Source organism: Oryzias latipes, chromosome 10 (genome assembly GCF_053564925.1).
Source record: "Oryzias latipes strain Hd-rR chromosome 10, Olatipes_Hd-rR_3.1".
Taxonomy (NCBI): Eukaryota; Metazoa; Chordata; class Actinopteri; order Beloniformes; family Adrianichthyidae; genus Oryzias; species Oryzias latipes.
This window is the reverse complement of record NC_136246.1, coordinates 25,794,188-25,815,381: the sequence shown is the minus strand read 5'-3', so window position 1 is coordinate 25,815,381 and position 21,194 is coordinate 25,794,188. Positions and strand designations below refer to the sequence as shown.

At 40.8% G+C, this 21,194-nt stretch overlaps 1 protein-coding gene across 12 annotated transcripts in view; it reads left to right on the top strand.

Annotated features, from left to right (window-relative positions):
• Positions 1-7,280: 7,280 nt before the first annotated feature.
• The window catches only part of LOC101167879 (rho guanine nucleotide exchange factor 9), a 49,138-nt gene continuing 35,224 nt past the window's right edge, over positions 7,281-21,194 (top strand). For 7 of the 12 annotated variants that reach the window (XR_909457.4, XM_011480406.4, XM_078953672.1 and 4 more), the window contains exons 1-5: positions 7,281-7,550; positions 10,026-11,698; positions 14,299-14,631; positions 15,428-15,554; positions 15,636-15,745. Coding sequence is in view for 11 of the 12 variants with exons in the window: in XM_011480406.4 (XP_011478708.2) it covers positions 10,100-11,698; positions 14,299-14,631; positions 15,428-15,554; positions 15,636-15,745 (2,169 nt within the window). In the remaining variant the exon portion in view is untranslated. Of the gene's footprint in view, positions 7,695-10,025; positions 11,699-14,298; positions 14,632-15,427; positions 15,555-15,635; positions 15,746-21,194 lie in introns of those variants that run through there. The other 5 variants (XM_078953673.1, XM_011480409.4, XM_078953674.1 and 2 more) reach the window with 3 other exon arrangements.

The window sequence follows — 21,194 nt, the reverse complement described above, 5'->3', positions numbered from 1 at the left end:
AATGAAGTGCTCCAAACTAAAGCCGGATGCCATGGTTTTCCCCTTTACATACACAGGCGTTGGCACACAAACAGGAGGAAAGGACACGTCAGCACAACAACGCTGCAGGTGTCACACAAACAAAGGTAAAAGCTGGTGACAGCTGACACTTGAACCCCTTAAATTTAAATAATCCCGGACGAGCCCCCACTTATGTTACGTCCCTCTTCAGAGAGGAGGGAGAAATGTGTAACATAAAGAAAATTATGATAACCGGGCGGGGTTAAAGTTGGCCACACAGCCGTTTATTCAGTGACAAATAACACTCACAGGGGACTAAAAGAGAAATAATCAACTCAACACCAAAGGTGCAATAAATAATGGGATAACTTAAATTCTCAGGCTTTAAAGCAAGGCACCAAATTACTCAAAATGCAAACAAAAGACCACAAGAGTAAATGTAACAAAAGGACAAAAACCAGAATCAAAGCTAAGGGGGAAACCAGAGGCTTTCTCAAGCTAAGGCCAGGCAGACAGCAGGGGCAGGCTGAAGAACAAATTCCCACTCAGGAATGCAGCCGCCACTGGAGCAGAGGATCCTCGGAGCTTTTAAGCTTCCCTCCAAGCCAGGCGATAGGTAGCAGCCTCAATCAGCTCTGCAGAGGGGCGGAGTCAGCAGCTGTGCAGGAGCTGGACTTCTACAGGAGCTGAGAACACATATGCATACACACACGCACACACAAGACAAGCAGACAACTACTAGGGGTCGTAACATGAGTTGATCTGACATTAGTTACATTTACCTGTCTTTTTTAAATGGTTTAACCATGCACCAAATTTAGAAGCATGATGAGCTTTACCTTTCCTCTAAAATACACACATGTCAAATGTTGTTGTTTCCCTTTCGGCTTTTTCCATCAGGGGCCGCCACAGCGAACGAGTCGCATGGTAAACTTGGCAATGTTTTACGCCGGATGCCCTTCCTGAGGCAACCCTCTCAAAGCAACCGGGCTTGGGACCGGCACAGAAGTAGAGAAGAGAACAGGGAGCAGCCCGGAGTCGAACCCTGGTGTCACAGACAGAAGGCTCCGCAAACCAGCACGAGCTAAACCGGCTCCCACACACATGTCAAATAATGACACAAAATGCTAGTAAAAGGTTTGGTCCATTGTCAGAGTGGCTCATTATAAGAATAAGTTTAAAGGCAGGCGGTGGATCTGATTTGACACAGATTTTATTTTATTTTGAAAGGAACTTGGATGTGCTTCTGCTGAAAGTAATATATAAGAACTATAGCGCTTATACAATTTTTTAATTGTAAATATTTATATGCTAAATTTTAAAATAAATGGCTTAAGGGCCACAAAAATATAAATAAAGTGACTATGATGGGCTCTTGCTGCGTTTTGGTAATTAAAAAGGCTCTCATATTTAAGGTTGCAGATTGCTGCCCTATGTGGTAGAAAATAAAACAATCAGTTACTCAAAATAATAAGTTACTCAAATGCTGCACAATAAACCATGAAGGACTTTTTTTTATAGTGGAACCTAAAATAGATGTCTTTACATCTTTAGAGTAAAACAACAAATCATGGAATCATGTTTAATCATAAAATGACAGCACTTTTTTTCCCATCAATCTCAAATAAACTGAATGGAGTAAAGTACTACTGGTAAATAAAACTGAGCTAAAAAACTAGACTCTGTGAAAATTGTTTGCTTCCAAAGTAAACATGGATTTTAACATCAGTTATGTTCCAAAAATTCTATGAAAGCAACCTCAATGATTTCACACATTTTTAATTCAAAAAGTATTTTATATTTACCTATATTGCAACTACGAGTCCAGTTTATGTCTCCCACAAATTATATTTAAAACAGCACATTTATTTACATTAATCTTTATATTCTGATATGTTCATGTATAAAACCTTAAATATTTTATGACATCTCATTAATGAAATGTTGCAATTTATTTGGAAAACATGTATTTTTCTTTTGTCATAATGTAGGATTAAGCTGTTATTTATCATGACATGTTTCCATTGCTGGCCTGCAGTCTTCCTCCATAGGTTTTGCGCCTGTCGTGGCACGTCACCATCAGCTGAGTTAAAATGGACACGACAGATTTGTCCGGCTGGCCACGCCCACAACACGCAACTAATAGGTACGCGTCACGACCGGTGGGAAATCTACTCAGGGAGACTGCATGCCTGCAGTACAGATCTGTCAAGGTATATTACAGCTTCACCCTAAATTTATCTGACAAAACAAAAACAAAAAAACTATTTAAGGGAACATGAAAGACAAATAAAACTTATTCGGAATTGGACTTTTTTTTTTCATTTCAAACTCTTTTCTAATTATAGTCATGTTCCGTAGCAGTATGCCTTTGCCTATGTTTGATTCTTTGTTTATATGGGATGTCAAGATATGACGTGAAGAAAGTGTTCAAACAAACATGTTCACCAGCAAATAATTCATATTTACAATAAACTGTTCGTATTTTTTTAGTCAGTTTTGCTCTTGGGGCATGGTGGCAGAAGTGTCATGGTACAAGGTGTATTTGCTGACTCCAGAACAAGCAGTTGATTTGAGTGCAGATTCTAAAGGTTGCTCAAAGTTTCTTAAGTCCAAAACTTCAATCTGATTAAAAGGTGGGAAAAAAACAAGGAGGGCCTCAAAAAGTAGAAAAAAACTCTCGTTGAGATCAAGTAAGTTTATTTTATATGAATAGCACAGTTTAAGACGATTAGATGGGACACACTTGCTTTTCCACATGAATGCTTGTCTCTCATAGAAAGATTAAAAAGCCTCATATCTTTCCATGTAGGGCCTTGAAGCAAGGACGATGTGCCTCGCTGAATAATAAACGAGACTGTTCCACTTGACTTCGACTTTTTAATTTAAACCAAGCCGTTACCTAACTCGTCTCAATTAGGCATCCTTGGAATCAGTGGAACTGACCAGCAATAGAGGGAGATCAGGCGTTTTCACAGAGCCTCTGTGCAAATACACAACACAAGTGAAATTATCTTACTGGGTTACAGTGGAAAACTGTGAAATTGGAGACTCTGCTATATGGGAGAACATCCCCAGGACTGAAACCTCATAATAAAGATCCAGTCGATGCCTGCAACCTTAATAACGTCTGACTCAAATGCTGGCTGCATCGCAGAGGTTTAATTCTTTACTTTAACACCAAATTACTTGTTCACCCAAGGCATATTTTGTCAAAAAAAAAAGTCTGTGGTCACCACTTCAACAGTGTGCCCATGATCCTGACAGACAGGACTGAGGTCTGAATACCAATGATTTAGTGGCAAATATGCTGCTAGGAATCTGACCTGGTCTTGTGGAATGGAGCTTCAACTTCACGACAGTTAGGCACCTTTTTGCCTGGGGGCTCCTCTGTCATTAACAGCAGCCCTCAGTTCTGACACAAACCAGTGCTGAACACAATACTCTGTATTCACAATACAGATATTATGAAGGTTTCTTATTGAAACTTTATACAGTAGACATATCTTCAGTGAGACAGTGAACCAAACCTTGGGGTTCTGGAAGTTAATTAAAAAACCTTATAGCAAATTTGATCAGTTCCATTTCATTATTTTGGATCAGTTCCCCCAGTTTTGTTCAGTGAGTTTCATTCCCCTGAAAACCGGATTTGTCTGTGTGGTATTACTCCTGAAATAGACCACATTCTCAAATGCACATCTGATTTTTTAAAATGAAAGATTGTTTGAACTTGCCGAAGACGATGGGGTTGTTTGAAAGAGCCAGAGTGCCATCGTGTGGAGAGCTGTAGTTTGGTTTGTGAGAGTGCAGAGAGAAGGATGCATCCACATGGAAAGGGTAGGTTTGCAGCCGAAGCGGCAGATGTTTACCTGAGGTAAATTCATGGATTAAGTTGGTTTATTTTTTTATCAATTCTACCAGCAAAAATGGACATCCGTCCTGACGCTTTTTGCAAAGAAATTCTATGTGGTGCTTATAGGTGCTTCCACTAGATGGCTCTCTTCACTCAAATGTGTTTTTCCATCCATCCCAAGTACATTTCTCATCTTCAATAAACAGTATATGCTTACATATAGCAGTGGAAATGTAAACACTTTTAAATCTACATTTAGTCATATGATACTATTGGTAACGAAAATTTGTGTTGTTTTTTTCTTTTACAAGAGTTTAATTTTATTACTGTAATTAAGGTTGATTTATTATAGAGACTGAAAACTGGTTTGGTTAGGAGACAGAGGTCAGGATTTTGGGTGCCCCTTCGCCTCACTTTAGCTATGTAGCAACTGATGAGTTTTCACAGTTCAACTAACTCTGGGAAGAAGGAATGAAGAGGTCAGAGGTCAACATTTATCAACGAGATAAATTAGACAACAATTTTTATTTATTTATTTATTTTTGCCATATGAAAGGCAGTTTTCTGTCAGTTGCGATTTTAACTTCTCAAATCTGGTTCTTTTTTACTGACTTCATACATTCTGCAGAGAAGATGTTATAACTTGTATCTCCTTATGCTCTCGCTTGGTTTAACACCCCCCCCCCCCCCCCCCGATGTCTACTGGTTGTTAATTTTTATTTATTTGTTTATTTATTTAATTTTTTTGTCATCAGTGGAATACACCCAGATGAGCAGAAGTGGCATATAGTGCCAGGCTGCTTTTTTTGTCACTGATCCTGACCCACAAACAAAGCCAAGTTTAGCTCAGCCTGCAGGGCATAGCAGGATACAGAGCCAGTCAAATATTCTGAATTAATTGCTCCTATTTTATAAAAAAGGGCATAAAAAAGTGTTGTTATTGTTTTTTCTTTTTTCAGAGCATGTTGGAGATGGTAGCCTACAGGAGTGTTACTCCTGCTTTGAATTCCTAAAAAATCTGCTGTTTCCTTCCAAGCTCTGAAACAGGAAGTAAAACTCTGGTACTCTTCCGCTCGTCTTGTTTATTGGAACCCGCCTTCCTGTTTTCAGATTCATCCCGATAAAGACAAAAAAATCCCCCAGCTGAAAGCTGCGCATGCACACTAACTAACAAACCAGCACACTCCCTCTGTCCTGTCCTTTCACACTCCCCTCTTTCCTTCTTCTTACAGAAGAGACTCTTAAAAAGTGAGAAATTCCCATCACTGACATCTCTCTTCACACATTCCAGCTGTCGTGTGCTGGCACACACACATTAAAGGGCCTAAATTGATTGATTAACCTGAGGGGATTGAAGTTGGGATCAAAAGAGTCAGATGTCACAATGTGAACTGGTAAGATGGGTTCAAAAGGGGTGTGAACTTGTGTATGTATGTGTGTGTGTTGAACGCAGTGCCATGTTGCACCCAAGCCAGAAGAGTATGCAGGTCAGTCCAGCGGGAATTTCAGGAATGTCCGAGTAATTCAAGGTCTGATACCAGAGGAAAAGACTACCTGAAAATGATTTTTATTCCAAAAATTTGGGGGCGGGGAAATCCATCCAAAAAAGAACTATTGTAGGCTTATTGTTTGTGATGCCCCCCCCCCCCCCCCCCCCATAACTACACAGCATCTCTCCCCAGTCTCCCCAAACTCAGCAACCGTCTCCTTCTGAGAAAATGGAGTAAACCTCAGTCTGTTTTCACCAAACACCTGCACTCAAAACAAAACTTGGACTTGACCTCCCAGCTGTTCTCACATGAGCTGCAGCTTATGCATCTAGTTCCCATGGCTTTACTAAGCCTTTCATTTGATATCACAACATATCTGCCCCCCCCCCCCCCCCCCCCAATCCCTCTCCTCCCCCCCACCTCCCTCTCCCCTCCCTCTGTCTGGCTGGCTTTTTCACGGCAGCCTGTTTTCTCTCAGCAGCTTTGACAAAGACTGGTGAAATAATTACAGCTGGGTCTATGCTGAGGGTGTTTGTCCTCTGTAGTTCCCCCCCCCCAAAAAATAAAATCTGTAAGTGTGGACCGTGTCATACGATGGAGAGGAAGAAGACGATTGTTCTGAAATTGAGGGATGGATGACATCATTTCAAAGGGTTTGGTTTTGCTCTGAAAAAAAAAAAGTCAAGTCAACAAAACCAAAAAAAGAAAGCCCTGCAAATGACGATTCACTTTTTCAATGCTATCCATTGTTTTAATTTTATCCTACTTAATTTTCTGTCATGTTTACACTATTTGGGTGAATTTTTTTGTGAAAGATGAGGAAGAACCTGCTGCCTGTTCGAGCCAGGATGTTTTGTGACAGCAGGAGGACGGCAGGAAGGCGGTCTTGAGGAAGTTTGCAAGAATTAAATAAGTATAGGAACAAAGGGAATAGTTTTAGCCTTAAAAAATGCAAGAATGTGTCTGAATTCAAAAGGAATTAAAAAAAATGTGACTAATCCTGAAATCATTTACATAAAAAAAGAATCTTTGCAAATATGGAAGTTCCATAATGTCACATGGAGATGAGGCTGCTGTAAGTCACAGTGACAGTTGCGGATGAGTTATCAGGAGAGTGTGGCATGTAAATCATCAGAGTTGCTGCTTACACCACCAAGAACTGCAGCTGTAAAGCGGACGAGGGAGCGGAGAGCTGCTCCACGGACAAGCAAGGGAAGCATGGACACGCAGAGATATTTACATACAGTCAGACAGACTTCCTGGCATTGTCAGCCTGAGAGCGTTGATGTCAGATCCACTCCTTCCTGTGCAGAAGGGAGAACGCCACGCTGTGACAATGGGCCCAAAACAGGACAAAGAGGAAACGTTTAAATTTAGGCCCCCTTCTTCCACCATCTCCTCTTTCAGGGCTATGGACTTATGGAGCTGTTTAGTTTTCTGAGTTCCTTCAGTCCCCCCCCCCCCCCACACACACACACACACCCTCCAGCTCCCTCTCCCCATTGTGTCACTTGAATAGAAGGATTTTCACATTCAGAGCAAATCCCATAGGAGGATCAGCCAGAGACCAGAGTTCAGTCAATCACTTGTTTTCACTGATGTTCCTTTGGAAGTTATAAGTGCTTTTGTAACAAAACCATCCAACAAATACTATGTGTGTATGTGAATGTGTATGACCTGCATTAAAAAAAGGTGGAACAACAGTCATGAGGGACAGAAGAAACACGAGAACAACACAGAATACAAGCGATTTATGAATTTTAGTAGTTTTAAAGACCTTACTAAGCTTTTAACTATCTGTTATTAGCTTTTGACTGAAAATAATTATAGTTTTTATGTTCTGGTCTGTGTGTATGTGTGGAACTAATGTGTGTAAGTGTGTGTGTGCGTGCGCGCGTGAAGGAGGATGTGTTGTTTCTCCGTGCGTAAAGAGCTTTATCACAAATCAGAGTGTCGGGGTCTGCTAAGGCGCACAGGGCAAGAGTTCACCGGGAAACTTTTTTTGAAACGTTGGAGCCTCACTTCAGAAAGTTAGAAGGGAAAAAAAGGAGTCAAATGAGAGGCGCAAAGGGAGTCGCTGTTCCTATCGCAGCGTCCGCCTTCTCGCCCTCGGATGGCAGCAGTTAGGACAGCGGTGGACTTCAGCCGGTGGCTGGTCTAACTTGACTGATCGCGGGGCAGATGTCCTTATAAAGCGCACAGGTTTGGTAAGTTTGCGCCGGCTCTTCTGTCTCAATCACGGCGTTTTCACGGCGTGGACCTTTTCCACGGAACTCTCTATTCACTTTATGTGGACGGTTGAAGCGCTACAGCTGTCATTTTTCTTTCCTTTTACGCAGCGACTGTTTAAGGTAATTTTACTAATTCAACAGTCTTATCGTGAACCCGAGTTTTTGTAATGACGTAACTTTTCGATTTGACTTTTAGACCTCGGGACAACAACAAACAACTTTAGTCTCAGCTTTTAGACAGACAGAGGTAAAGTTCTTGAAGTTTTGAAGGTGGCCGCAAACGCCACACTAGTTAACATTATTCACCTGTTTAATACCCCAAGTTGGTTAAAAATGAAGTCAAGTTGCTGTTACTCCTAAGTTAAATTGGACTATCTTTTTAAAAAGCTACACATTCAAATAGTCTGTGTCCTAACTGACAGTTTAATTCGACTATATGTTGAATATTATGGGCTTTAAGTGCAGACTCCATCTTAATTTGTGGGTAATAACATCCAAATGGGAGGCTGGTTTAAGAGATTCCAACTCTAATTGGCCGGATTAATATAACCTCAAAATTCTTTTTTTTTAAACTCTTATGAATCCTTTAGGAAATGACTCCCAGACATTTGGAGGCCACAAACATCATCAAAAGAATGTGTATCCTCCTTTTTTTAAGGCTTTGGAAATGCTCTTCCTTCACTTGGCTGTCTCTGTGGTTCTTATTTTTGTTAGTGAAACAGCCCAGAACGTTGCAGAAAATTCCTGTTTGGGATTTCAGAATATTTTCTTGCAGAGATTTTGATAACTTCTTATAACTTTATTTTAAAAAAAATGTGTGTGTTTTTGTGGAGATTTGTCTATAAACCTTCTTAATTTGGTACTGCCAAAATCCTTGTGCACCCTTTCTATCACCTGGTAATGTTGGGTGACTTTGTCCATCTGAGCTGATCACATCCCACTTCTGGTTTATTTGTCTGCAGAAAGCATTCCAAACATAGAACTGATCTAACTTTTTTTTTTTTTAATGAAACTATAATCCTCATATAAACAGTGTGCACCCTTATAGGTAGCCGTGATTAATTATGTACAGTCATTTTCTTTTCATTGTGCAGCTTAACAATAGTATGACTAACTCTTTGAGAGCGTCTGAAAAGGATGGTGATTCAAAGCTTGAGACTGTGTAAACCTGCACATTTTACCAAGCTGAACAAGGATTTCCTCTTTAGATATAAGTACCAAACAGTATCTTAACTTGTTGTTGCTTTTCTTTTGACTTTGTGTAGTTCGATCTCATTTTGATAAAACATTAGTGGGAATTCCTTTTTGTGTCACTGCGATTCATTTTTTCTCAAATCTTATCTAGAGAAAAATCCAAGATTTAAGTGCAGCCTAACTTCAATTAAAACTCACCAAAAACAGCATCTGTACCTTTTTATTATTCTCAAAAGATTATCAGTGATAAAGTAATAATATTTTTAAGTTTTTGATCCTCTGTAACAATTTAATTTACAATAACTAGTGTTGTGGTGGAAGCCTCAAATAAACAAGATGCTTCCACTCATTAGTCGAATTACCAAACTAGTGAAATTAGCATACTCTAAGCATCTTCCGCTTTTGACGAAGCCCATCTAAGCTGTGCGGTGGTGTTACTACTGGAGCAGATCTGTAAAAGACATCACTATAGTGAGTGTTTCTATGACAACAACGCCTCCCAGTTAAAAAGTGAGTTGGGATTGTGTCTAAAATAATTACTTTGAAGCAAATATGGGGGTGCAAAAGCAAATATTGGGGGTGGAGGGTACAGTGGGTTCCCTGCAATTCAAAAGTCTGAGCATCAAAGAAGGAGATGTCCCAGACTTTTGCTGTTTGAAAGCTTGTTCCCATCTGTTACTCCTAAATATTTGACCTTTATTGCAGATTAGATAATACATTAAATGCCCTTCCTAATAAGTACACCGTTAGCATTCATATCCCTTAGCAAAAAGTAGTATATTTGAGTTTAAGTATAGCAAGTATGCTATAAACCATGTACATGTTCTTCAGACTAAATGAAAGTGTATAATATATAGGTAGTATATAAAAAAGGAAACTTTAAGTATACTGCCTGACTTTTAGTATAGACTGCTTAGTACATTTAACCCTGGTGCTATCCTAGGCACTAACGTTGGGAGTTGGGTCATCTAGACCCAGTAGACAGTGCTCTGAACCTTTTTTCTTCAATGATTTGTGATCTTCACTGGTGTCCATGGATTCCATCAAATCTTTCCACCTTTATCCACCTTTGTCATGGTAGGGAGAATGCGTCAATGTAAGGGTGGGGTCATCTAAGATAGCACAAGGGTTACACAGGCTACTTTTTGCTAAGGGATACAAGTATTTGCTGTAAGTAAAACTTATTTCTTAAGTGTAGTTAATGTGTTTTCAGATTAATGTCAGACTCCTGAATAAAAATGTTTTTTGCTCCCCCAGGTGCTTGACAACGCGAGTGGGCCTTAACATGATGCCTACTGGAACTGATAGCTGACACTGTAGAATGAGAGAGGATGGAACAGACAGACAACCCTGTCCCTGACAGCAGTAACCCTAATGGGTTTGTCAACCGAGTGTTTAATGTTTCTCTGGACGTGGAGAATGAGAGCGGCAGTGTTTATATTCAGGAGGCTGGGCCAGGAAATGTGGACAAGCAAGGAGAGATCCAGGCCGCCTCTTCTCAGATCCTTGTCAAGGACAGACAGGAGGTCAGTCGGAGACCCCGTGCCACAGGGGGCATCTGGAAGATCTTGAACAGGAAGAGAGCTGTCTCAGAACTGGAGAGGAGACCCCACTCCATGATCCTACCTGGGGAGACTTCCATCCCTAAACTCTCATTTGCTGATAAAGTTCGGTCTTTTAAGAAGCTAAAATCCCCTGCAGTGTTCAGAGGAAAGACGGGAAAACTGTCCACAGCCAAGTTCACCAGCTCACTGGTGGATGAGGAGTTGTTCTGTCGGGACATTGGTACTCCTCAGCAGACCAGCAGGGGGACGCTAAGACACAGAGGCAAGAGGCATTCTTATGCTGGCTATACAGCAGAGTTTGAGTGTTCGCTGGAGGAAATAGACCTATCTTCTCCAACGGATGGCGCTCTGCCCGCTGTAGTCGGAGAAGCTGTTCCGCAGAACGGTTGTAAACCCTCAGAAAAAGTTTTGTACTCTAAGAGAAGCAACAACACGTCATCCAACTGTAATAAAGTGACTGTAGGATGTGACGAGGCTAGCATGAAGAGTAGCCAAAGAAACCCTCCCAATGGAGGAAAACGGCACAAAGATATGTGGAGTTACCTGAGGAGGATTTCCCTCTTGGGGAAGGCCAATCCCGTCTACTCTGAGAGGAGCTTTGACTCAGAACTTCCCTCATTGGACAAAACAATGGACTCAGACTATGGTTCTGTAGACTTTGAGAGTGTTAGAGACTTTCAGCCGCCGCCCCCAAAGCACACAGACACCAAGGGACACTTTGGGGGTCTGTTCAAATTTTTCAACAGCGTTGCGGAATCTGCCAGAAAATGGCGGACGACATCTCGCTCTTTCTCACCTCCAGAGGGGGAAAAAACTCCTATGAGCTCCCCGCAAACTCTGCAACGCACAGTGGACAACGTTCCCCAAGTGTTGCTGACACTTCAAAATGAAGGAGCTCCAAAATCCAAGCCTACCCCGTCCCCAGAACTTACCGCTAATTCCTCGCACTCCAGTAACTTAAACAGTGAACTTTCGTCGAGCACACGATCTCCCGAAGTTGTCTTAAGAGCCTTTAGGCCTTGTTCTGGATCCCAAGCTTCTAACGGCCTTCAGAGTTTTGATGTGGAAGTCAATTATATGAACCCAGAGTCAAACCAAAAGTTTACAGCTATTGTAGAGAATCACATTCCTCGATTGAGCTCAGAAACAGTGACGGGAAAAGACGTGGAGGTTAGAAGTAATCAATTGAACGGTCTCTGTCAAGAGGAAAAGGTAGAAGGACAAACAGGAAATGAGCAGAATTCCAAGGATGCTCCACTTGACTCCCACCAGATACAGGAAGTGAATGTCCAATCCCAAGAAGGTGATAAAAAGAGCACAACCAATAGCATACGGCCATCAAATTCTACAGAAGAAATATTTAAGGTAAGTGACTTTAAAAGTAAAATAAGCGATCATAATTATTTGACTTTTACCAAAATCATTCAATAAAAGTGTATTTGATTTTTTTTCATGTTTACCTGCTGTTGTATTTCTATTTCTCTTCAGAGGGATTCATGTACATATTAAATGTGTTGCATTTTTGTTACTGCGTTCCATTGCAGGCTTTCTCAACATCATTAACATCGCCAAAGGCATGTGTCATGTAATTACTGCTTAGAAGATCATTTATGCAGCTGCTTTAACCATGGTCATTCTTTTGCTTTTCAAAACCAGCAGAAACCTAGAGTTGAATTGTTACTGGAGCTCACTTTTTCATGACAAAGAACCATGTTCTAGAGAAATGATTTGGACACCAACTCTGCCTGTTGTACTTTTGCCCCATCTGTTGGAGAGAAGAGGAAATGGTCATTAAGAAAAGTCCACAACAGCAAAGAACAAAAGTCTGTCCTTTCCTGCTATGCTAGCCTTTTGCAGCTAGCAAATAAAAATCCCACATTTCCCCATAGAGCTAGCAGGGAGAGACTGCGGCCACCCCCGAGGTTTGTGACGTCATCCCTTCCTTGCAGCCTTCCTTTCTCTCTCCAGTGAAAAAAATTAGTCATCTCCCTTGTAGTCATACCAGCGAGTCAGGACATGTTAGCTCCAGCTCCTTGTGACTAAATGAGATATGACATCTCAATACTCGGCGCACTTTCATGGAGGTTTATTATGCAAAGGGAAGTGGCTTTTGTAGCATTTGTTTAGGGAAGGGTGCTGATTTGTATTCCTACAACTAAGCAAAGTTCTTTGCTAACATACATTGTGATGGGCTAAAATACAAGGAGCACGTTTTTTTGGGTAGTGACTACAAAATACACATCATGTCTTTATTTTAAGAAAGGAATCTAACTCTAAACAAACACTTTATGTGTAATTTGAAAAAGGCTAAAAAGAAACAGCACCAGCAAAAGAGAAAAAAACATTAAATATAGTCTAGAAATAGAAAGAAACTTCGGGAATATTTTTGGAGTATATCAATGAAGCCTTCCTGAATTCTTTACTGGCTTTTTTAGGATTAAGCTGGGGTTTTAACATTCCATCAACTTTAAATCCAGTTTAAAATTTTCTCATTTGAGCTGAATTCCTCTTAATGTTGCAGTGACACTTTTTTTTATTTTTTGATGTTTAGCCTTCATTTCCAGATAGTCTTAAAGATCCTCTTTATATTTCCAGACTATCAGGACAGAATTGTGTGTCCTGTTGCCTTGGTCACAGCTGTCCTTACGGGCAGATGCAGGTTTTCTGTGGGCAAAAAATGGGCAAACCTGTACGGGGTACACTGGTGGCCTGCACAAAAATATAAGATCGTAGACCGTTAGGTGAGCCTGTAGAGAGAAAATTGTAATGCATAGTTTTTCTACGGGCTTGCTGCGTGCGACCAGCTGTGGTGAACACTTAATACATGAGGGTAATTAAAGGGGACGTCTGTGAGACGCAAGCACGCTCTATGCATTTTTCTTTAGTTCAACCCCACCAAGCCAGTGGACTGTAGCCGATTAGTGCTGCTCAAGTGATAAAAGTGTGCTCCTCGTGCTCCCGTTGCGCGTTCGGTCCTTGCAACCTGACTGTTAGATATTAGACAATTGGACAATCACAGCGTTTATTGCTTCGGCATCATACAGGCGTCCTTCGGGCACTTACATGTCACCTCCCTGCCCCGTGTGTGCGGTTAGTAAGGAGCCAGTACGCAAACAACTAAAGTGCAGTGTAATGGCACTGTACGACAGCATCACCCATGCGTCATAAGTGCACGTGCCTTACATTATCCTTACAAATACTTCATCATGCACTTACTACATGCACAACAATTTAAAATTTTCATGAGGTGGCCTCAAGACACACCTTCAAATGCGACTGCACCTGTCTTCGACCTTCCACGGGCTTGGACAACCCAAAACTTATACCACTTGAAAGGGTCAACCCTCCTGACTACGGCATTACTGAGATTCAGCCCAGTTAGTTCCAACCTGACATGTTTAGTTCTTTTTCAACAAGTCAAATGTTTACTTTGTATATACAGTATTTTTATTGCATTCGCTGTTTACTTTGAAAAACCAATTTCTCATGGCTCCTTAACCCGTTCACAAATTATGTAATTTACACCATTACATCCAGGACTCCACTAATTTTAAGCATCACATTGAAATAAATAAAAACATTGTTTTATATAATTGGACATAAATTCTGGAAAGGGGCTAAAGTTTCTCCAACTTTTTGTACAATCTTGGAAGAGCTTACCACAAAGAATTATTCTTTCTCCTGCTAAAAGAGTAAAGAATTAATAGTTTTAAAAATAATTATCAGATTTTTGAAATTCTACCTGTCTGGTATAGTCATTTTTATGAGAAACGGGTTGGGCTCTGGATTATCAATTATAGCATGTAGAAGCATGACTTTATGGCCGTTAGAGTCTTTTATTCTGAAATTTCAGGTGTATTTAACTTTTTAATCTGCACAGAGGTTCCATGCAACTCCCTAAACAAGAAATGAATTGTTCCACTTTTATCTGGGCCAAAACCACTGAGTATCTTTGCCAATCCCAGCTGTGTGAGCAGATTGCCAACCAGACAGGCAGCAGTGTAAGACAGCTGGGTCCAACCGTGCCCCACTCTAGCACAGAGAAGGCCTCTGTACCCCACAAGCGACCAAGGCCCCGTCCTCGCCCGGCCTCAGCTGTACTGGACCAGAGGAGGCCCTTTCCAGAGCTCTTCACCCATTATAGTGAGGTCGGCTCACTGTCCAGGCTGAGACGCAAGCCTGCTCCCACCATGCAACTCTTTCCAGGGCTGAGACGGATGGCTGCACGCTCCAGGCCCTGTTCCGTCATAGAGAGCAGTGTTACTAGAGAGCCACAGTCCACGGAGCTGCACCAAAGAGTAAGAACTTTCGTAACTTGAGAATTCATGCATGAATTCACAGAAAGAAAAATATTGGCAGCAAAATAAACAAATAAGCAGTCATAAATTAAACCCTGGGCAAATGTTTAAAAAGTAAATACATGTGTTTGGATATATTTATTTACTGTACACATTGAAATAGTTCTCTGTTTGCTTAAAAGTAGGATGGCCAAGTCTCACTAGTAGCCTCCACCAACTCACAGATAAATATAGCCCATGCTCATAATGAATCAAACGCACACTTCAGACTTTGAAGGGCAAGCCCAGAGCAAACCCAGTATTTTTATACCACATACTGTTAGCTGCAACAATGGTCTAATTCATTTTTACATAGACTCCTGTATTGCTGGACGTTTCTGTTCCTTAGTTCTACTTCCTTCTTTCTCTTTTTTCTTCCCTCCATCCCAACCCTTCTTTCCATGTGGCTTGTCTTTTCCTTCTTTCTCACTTTCTGCCTTTCTCTGTGGCCAATTTTCTGCCTCATCGCTCCCATAAGCTTTGCCTCTCATTGCCCTATCTCAGAGTCAGTTCATTTTGACCTGAAAGAACACCTGGCTGGCATGATGTATTGTCTCTTGTGGCTTACTGTGGGGCATGCTCACTAGCCAACGCACCAGAATAGAGTTGCTGCATGTGAAATACTCGCTGCAAAAAAGGGGGACAGAGCTTTTTTTTTTATTTTGAAGGGCAAACAAGTGTGTGCATTCAAGCTTGGGTATGTAAGCAGTTGGGTTATCAGTGTAGGAAATGCCCTAACTGCTTTAGTACCCTCTAGGCCCTGTCTCGCCCTCCGGGTGTGTCGCCACTCGAGCCCCCACACAGAGCATCTCTGCAGCGGTGTCGGTCCCTGCCTCTTCCACCCAGCACCCTAACTGCTTTGGCTCTACTCTTGCCCCAGTCAGGTACTACCTTCATTTCTTTTTAAAAGAATACAGATTAAAGGGTTTTTTATGCTTTCTAAGTCTTTTTGTGCTTCTGTCCAGTACAAATGGGTCAAACGTCATCATCAGTGCGTTTAAGGTCCGGAGGCTCCGGGAGCTGCAGGAGGAGGAGGCTGTTGAGGCCTGGATCTGAACCGCTGCAAGTCAACATTGTGAGTCCTGGTCTCCATCAGCTACACAAACATGGCACCTGTGTTAGCAAAAAAAAGCCATATGCTATTGTGTACTGTCACACTCAAGAGTTTCACATTTATTGTGTAAAGTAACTTTGCAGACAAAGTGACCTTCACAGCTAAAAAAAAAAAAAAAAGGGGGAGAAGAAAAAAAAGAGTTCCATGAAATCATTTTCATGCAGTGCCTGGTGTGCACTGAGATGCATCTGAAAGAGTCTCTTTTCACCTTAAGTAATGGTAGCTGCAGAGCTTATGCTACTAATACTATGCTGGAAGTTAAACCAGCCACTTTTAAGTTCAAACTTTGGAATTTACCTGAAGCCACTTCTGCATTAAAGTGTTTCATTTATGTTTTTGACGGCATAAAAAACATTCAACATCTTGCAAAGAACTCTCTGAATCTCATTGCTTGCTATAATTGGACAATCTTTTATTTTAGTTAATTAAACGTGAACATGTAGTCCTAGGGAAACCGTGTGTATCTTTGTATGACAAAAAAGTAAGTTTTCAGGTACTTCAAAAAGAGGAAACCTAGACATAGGAAGCTGTAAAATTATCTTTCCATGCAGCAAGTCATTTTTAACAAAAAAATGTATAAAATACATTAAAATCTAGAAACAAGGAGTTCCACGCAAGCAGTGAAAAAAATGGAAAAATTAGCTAAAAGCGAAATATTTGATAGAACTGCTTCAAGTGCAATACTCTAGAACCCCATAATAGGTATTTTTTGCTAGTTCTAAGCAAATGGTTTGTATCTTTTCTAGCTTTCATGTACTTTACCTAATTGTAGTTCATTTTGATTAGTCCCAAAAAAACTACTGTAAGAAGTGGCAATACCTAAGTTTTGGAACAAAATGTGCACAAAATCTAAAAGTAGCTGCTTTTCTTAGAACATAAATCAAAATTTTTGTTTTCGAAATATTAACAATGAGTGCCAGTCAACATTTATTTGACTTTAAAATAACATAAAGTAAAATAAAATTAAATTAATAAAAATTAAATAAATCAAGTTTTAATACTCATTTTAATAATAATTTCCTTATTTCTAGATTCTAGATCTTAATGAGCTTTTCTGTGCGGATTTTAGAAAAAGGTGTAGAAAAAAATAAGTGAAAAAAGCTGGTAAAAATATGTCTAAAAACAAGGATTTAAATCTTTGCAGGTATAAAATATTTTGCAGTGTATGCATTGTCATAACATTTGTCATATTTTCCATGTACACCTCATATTGATGTAGTTTGATGGCTAAAGTACAGCAAAACTGTTTTAATACATAGGCCATCTGCTCAGGTTTTGAGTCCAGGCTGTAGTTTTCAATTGTATTGGAATTTTGTAACTCTGTGTTTAAAGAAATGAGCTGCATTTTATCTTTGTTTATACCCTTTCCTCTGTGATCTAAACTGCGTTTGTGAACCACAGCACGTTGTTGCTATGACACTCAGCTGGCTCCTGTTCAGCTCCTTGCTTCTATCTTTAGGCCGCCTTTTTAGGCATGAGCTAAATAGAGAAAGTGTGTGGGTGAAAGAGAGAAAAAGAGGTGGGAGAGGAGAGATGCTCCCTTTGTCATAGTGCTCCCTTGGGGTAGGCACATCGGCCATGTAAGACTGGTTATGTCTCTTGTGTTTGAATAGGGAGGGAAGCTAGTTTGAGATTCGGATCAGATAAGGAGAGATCTTGTATCTTCATTGTTATGTTTCTTGGGAAGAAAATTTGATACGACCCATTGAAAATTGCTGAATAAATAACAAACATGTATTTTTTTAAATAAAAAACATGGAAGCAGGGCAGCATTACAAGAGGATTTGATCGTTCACAAACGATCTCATGAGGCTGTCGTGGATGGTCTGCTGTTTGCGATACACTGTACTGCATATTGCACCCTTCCTCTTATGATGACGACTGGATCCTAGAGGCCGAAGGCAGAGAGAGAACGCATTCTCACTGCAGTGGATTAACCGCTAATGCTGACGCCTCTTTTCTCCCTTTCATTTAAATGGATTTCTCCCCCAGTCACTCTCCTCTGCTCTCCTTTCTTCTCCTCTTCTCTCCTTTTCTGTTCAGCTCTATCCTCCCCTCTCTTTTCCTTTCCCCTCCTCTTTCATCCTGTGCCGTGCTACACTCTAGCAAACCATGGCAGCAGCCGTCTTTTATTCCTAGGAGAGGACAGTTTCCTGTGTGTTGCTAGCACTCTGCCCGAAGCACTGCTGTCAACTTGTCATGCAGGGTGGGGGTCTTATTAAAGGCTTCTTTCAGATTAGCGCTTTTCGGCACAACTGCGTGATTAAGTTTGAGCCGACCCAGAACTTTTCTGATGGCAACATTATTATGCAATGGTGTGTATTTATTATTTATGCATGAGTCAGCAGGCAGTTGGCTACTTGGCCAAAGAACGGGGCAGTGATGGAGGAGAGCACTGCCGGGTTAAAGGAGGTTTTTGTCAGAAATGAAGCGACCCATCGGTTGAATTGTCGATGCGCCGACGCAGAGATCGTGTTCGGGATGATCTCTCTGTGAGTGGCAAACGCGCACCTCGTTTGGTATTCAGGATTAACCCGTCAGGATGCGGGAGTCATTGCAATGACAACTTCATTATTGGGTGAGGCATGTATAGCACCACCCTGTGATATCTCTGCTAAACACACACTGTATGTTGTTTCACCCTAAGCTCAATTTTTCAAAAGACTGTGAAAAGAGGCGTTCTCCTAAATAACCACATGCGTGCAGGGTTCACGCGGTGAACCACAGGTGACCTAGAATCCTTCATCAGCATTGTTGAGCGGCCAAGGTGCCAGCAATTCACGCTGCTCTGAAGTCTATGGTGAGCTCTGATAAACAGCGGTACCCCTGTCCAAACCTGAGCAGGTGGCTGTGTTAGAGGCTCCCCCAGGATGTTTCTTGAAATAACGGCATGTGTGTTTGTATTGACGGTGCACACACGACCGTGTGACTTCATGCTTCCGTTTATAATAGAAAGGCCTTAAGCCTGCGTCTTTCCTCCTAAGCGTAGAGAAGGATTCATTTGCTCTTTGCAATAGCTGTTTTTCTGATGATTGCTGGCTCCCATGGACCAATAGAGCCATGCTCGCTTGTCTTTCTTGTTTTTCTGCATCTCTTCTTTATGCTCTGCAGTTAAGCACACTGTGCACCCATTTGCATGCACAGGCTTGTGCTTTTGCAGCTTGTCTCTTGTCTGGGCCAGCCTATCTATCATTCCATCACTCACCCAAGGCATGCTATGTTGCTATCATAGGAAGACTGTGGGGTTAATAACATCGTAATCCCAGTGTGCTGAGTCAATTTCCACCTTGAGGCCAAAGCCCCAAAAATCTTTAGTTTGTGACAACTCTACTGTTTTTTTTTTTTTACTTTACTACTATTGTCTGTATATGGGAACTGGACATGGTGACCCCTGCTCCTTGCGTTCCAAAAAAAAGTACCCGTTCATCCCGAAAAACTGAAATCCCATAGACTTCTATTGACGATTTCTGATTCCAACATAGTGATGCCCTTATTGCAAAAAAAGTTCATTTGGTTGAAGCTGGAAGTAAGTCATTTTTTATGGATGACACCACTCAGTCCAGTTCCCACATTCAGTCAATGTACACTACTTATACAGTGGTTCCTCGTTTATCGCAGGGGTTACGTTCTAATGATAACCTGCGATCTGTGAAATCCACAAAGTAAGATTATAGATGTTTTAAGGCTGTAACATCTTTTACTACAAACTTTTGATATATTTCTCAGACAAACATGAACATTTTCACACTTTCGTATCTTTTTTAAACTCTCAAAGTTAAAACTTTCATAGAAAGATTTGTCCAGTTTTATAGAATGAAAACAATGATTTTGTTGCGATGGAAGATTTATACAGATTTGGAGAGCTGCATGTCTCTGTACAGGAGACACGGCATGGAGGAGATTGATTACAAAAAATCATATTCATACTTTTTTTTATAATATGGTACATATCTGTGTAACTTCTGTCTTGTATTGCACTTATAAAACTGACATTTAAGGTATTTGTTCTGTTCGTTATATTCTCTTGTCCTTAAGTATCTTTTATGTTGTGTTTAAAGGTATAGGCAGCTTACACTCACTATTAATTCAGTCATTTTTATTAGTATTTCTAGGTCTGAAGGGGTTTCCTCGAGAGCTTTGCTGAACAGACAGTCGGATTTCACCGACTATCCAGTTCGGTTGCTATAATTTAAATAAATTAAAGGCTCCAGCCCTTGTCACTTTGTCCCGAACTAAGATAATGAGACAGAAGCTAACTGCCCGCACAGTTTTTGCAAGTTAGAATGTATTCTGCAGGCCTCTGTGAACGGCAGGCAGATTTTTTTGGCAGCTGCCACTTCTCGTGTACATTATTTAGCTTTAACTTTCTCCCGCTGACCTCCCTGCTGCACCGCATGCGGCATCAGAGAAAACCTCTCCGTCGCATGCTCGTATTATGCAACCCCCTTTGCTCTTTGTGCTTCTACCTCATTTCTCCCCCCTTTCTAACTCTGTGCGACTCTCCTTTTCTTCCTGACCTAAGAGTTTGCCATCCTTTGCTTTCTCCTTTTCTCATATCAGCTTGTCTCCCTCCCACGGTTTATTCTACGTTACCTCACCTTCCTCGCCCTCCCCTTATCTGTTCCTCCCTCTAGGCATGTGAAAACACCTGCCTCCTGCAGCCTGATGTGCATGTGAGTTTTTGTGTTTATCCTCAGTGCAAATATTTTTAGTTTGGGGTTTTTATTTGGTGGCAAAATTGCATCTGATCCATTATATCAATGAATCAGAGGAAGAGGAGTTGACTTTGTTGTTGGAAGAAAAAAACAATACTAACTACTACAATACTAACAACACTTTTACTGATGCTTAGTTTTCTTTTAGTTTTTTTTTTATTCAGTTTTAAAATTAGCAGGCTTACCACTGATGTAAAGTTGAAAAAGTCTAGGATTTTTGTGCCTAAACAGACAATCCAACAACCACAGCATGCAGAGGAGCTCAGAAATAAGCAAAGAAAAAAAGTGTTTTAGGCTGCAGGTGGCAAACAGTCCTCTGATTAATAGTGACACTCATGACCATGCTCATGCATGTAACACTCACACCAGCACAGCAGACATAGTAAAGGAATTCCTAATTTGGGTGGCCTAGCAAACCCTGACAGAGGTCATTAGAAACAATAAAGGGATTTTCCTAAGCCTTTTTTAAGGTTGATCTTTTTTGTTCTGTAAATGAAATGACATGCCTTTTTGTTCAATTAAAAAGTACCCACCTTGCGCTTGCAATCCTCTGTCAGGAGGATTTTTAATTTTTTCTATTTTTATTATTGTTTTCAAGAAATAAAACTTAAATCTGTTGTACGTGAGGGAAAACATCTCTTATGTTTGGGGTTAGTAATAAATGACTGAAAGTAGCAGATGCACATGCAGAAAAA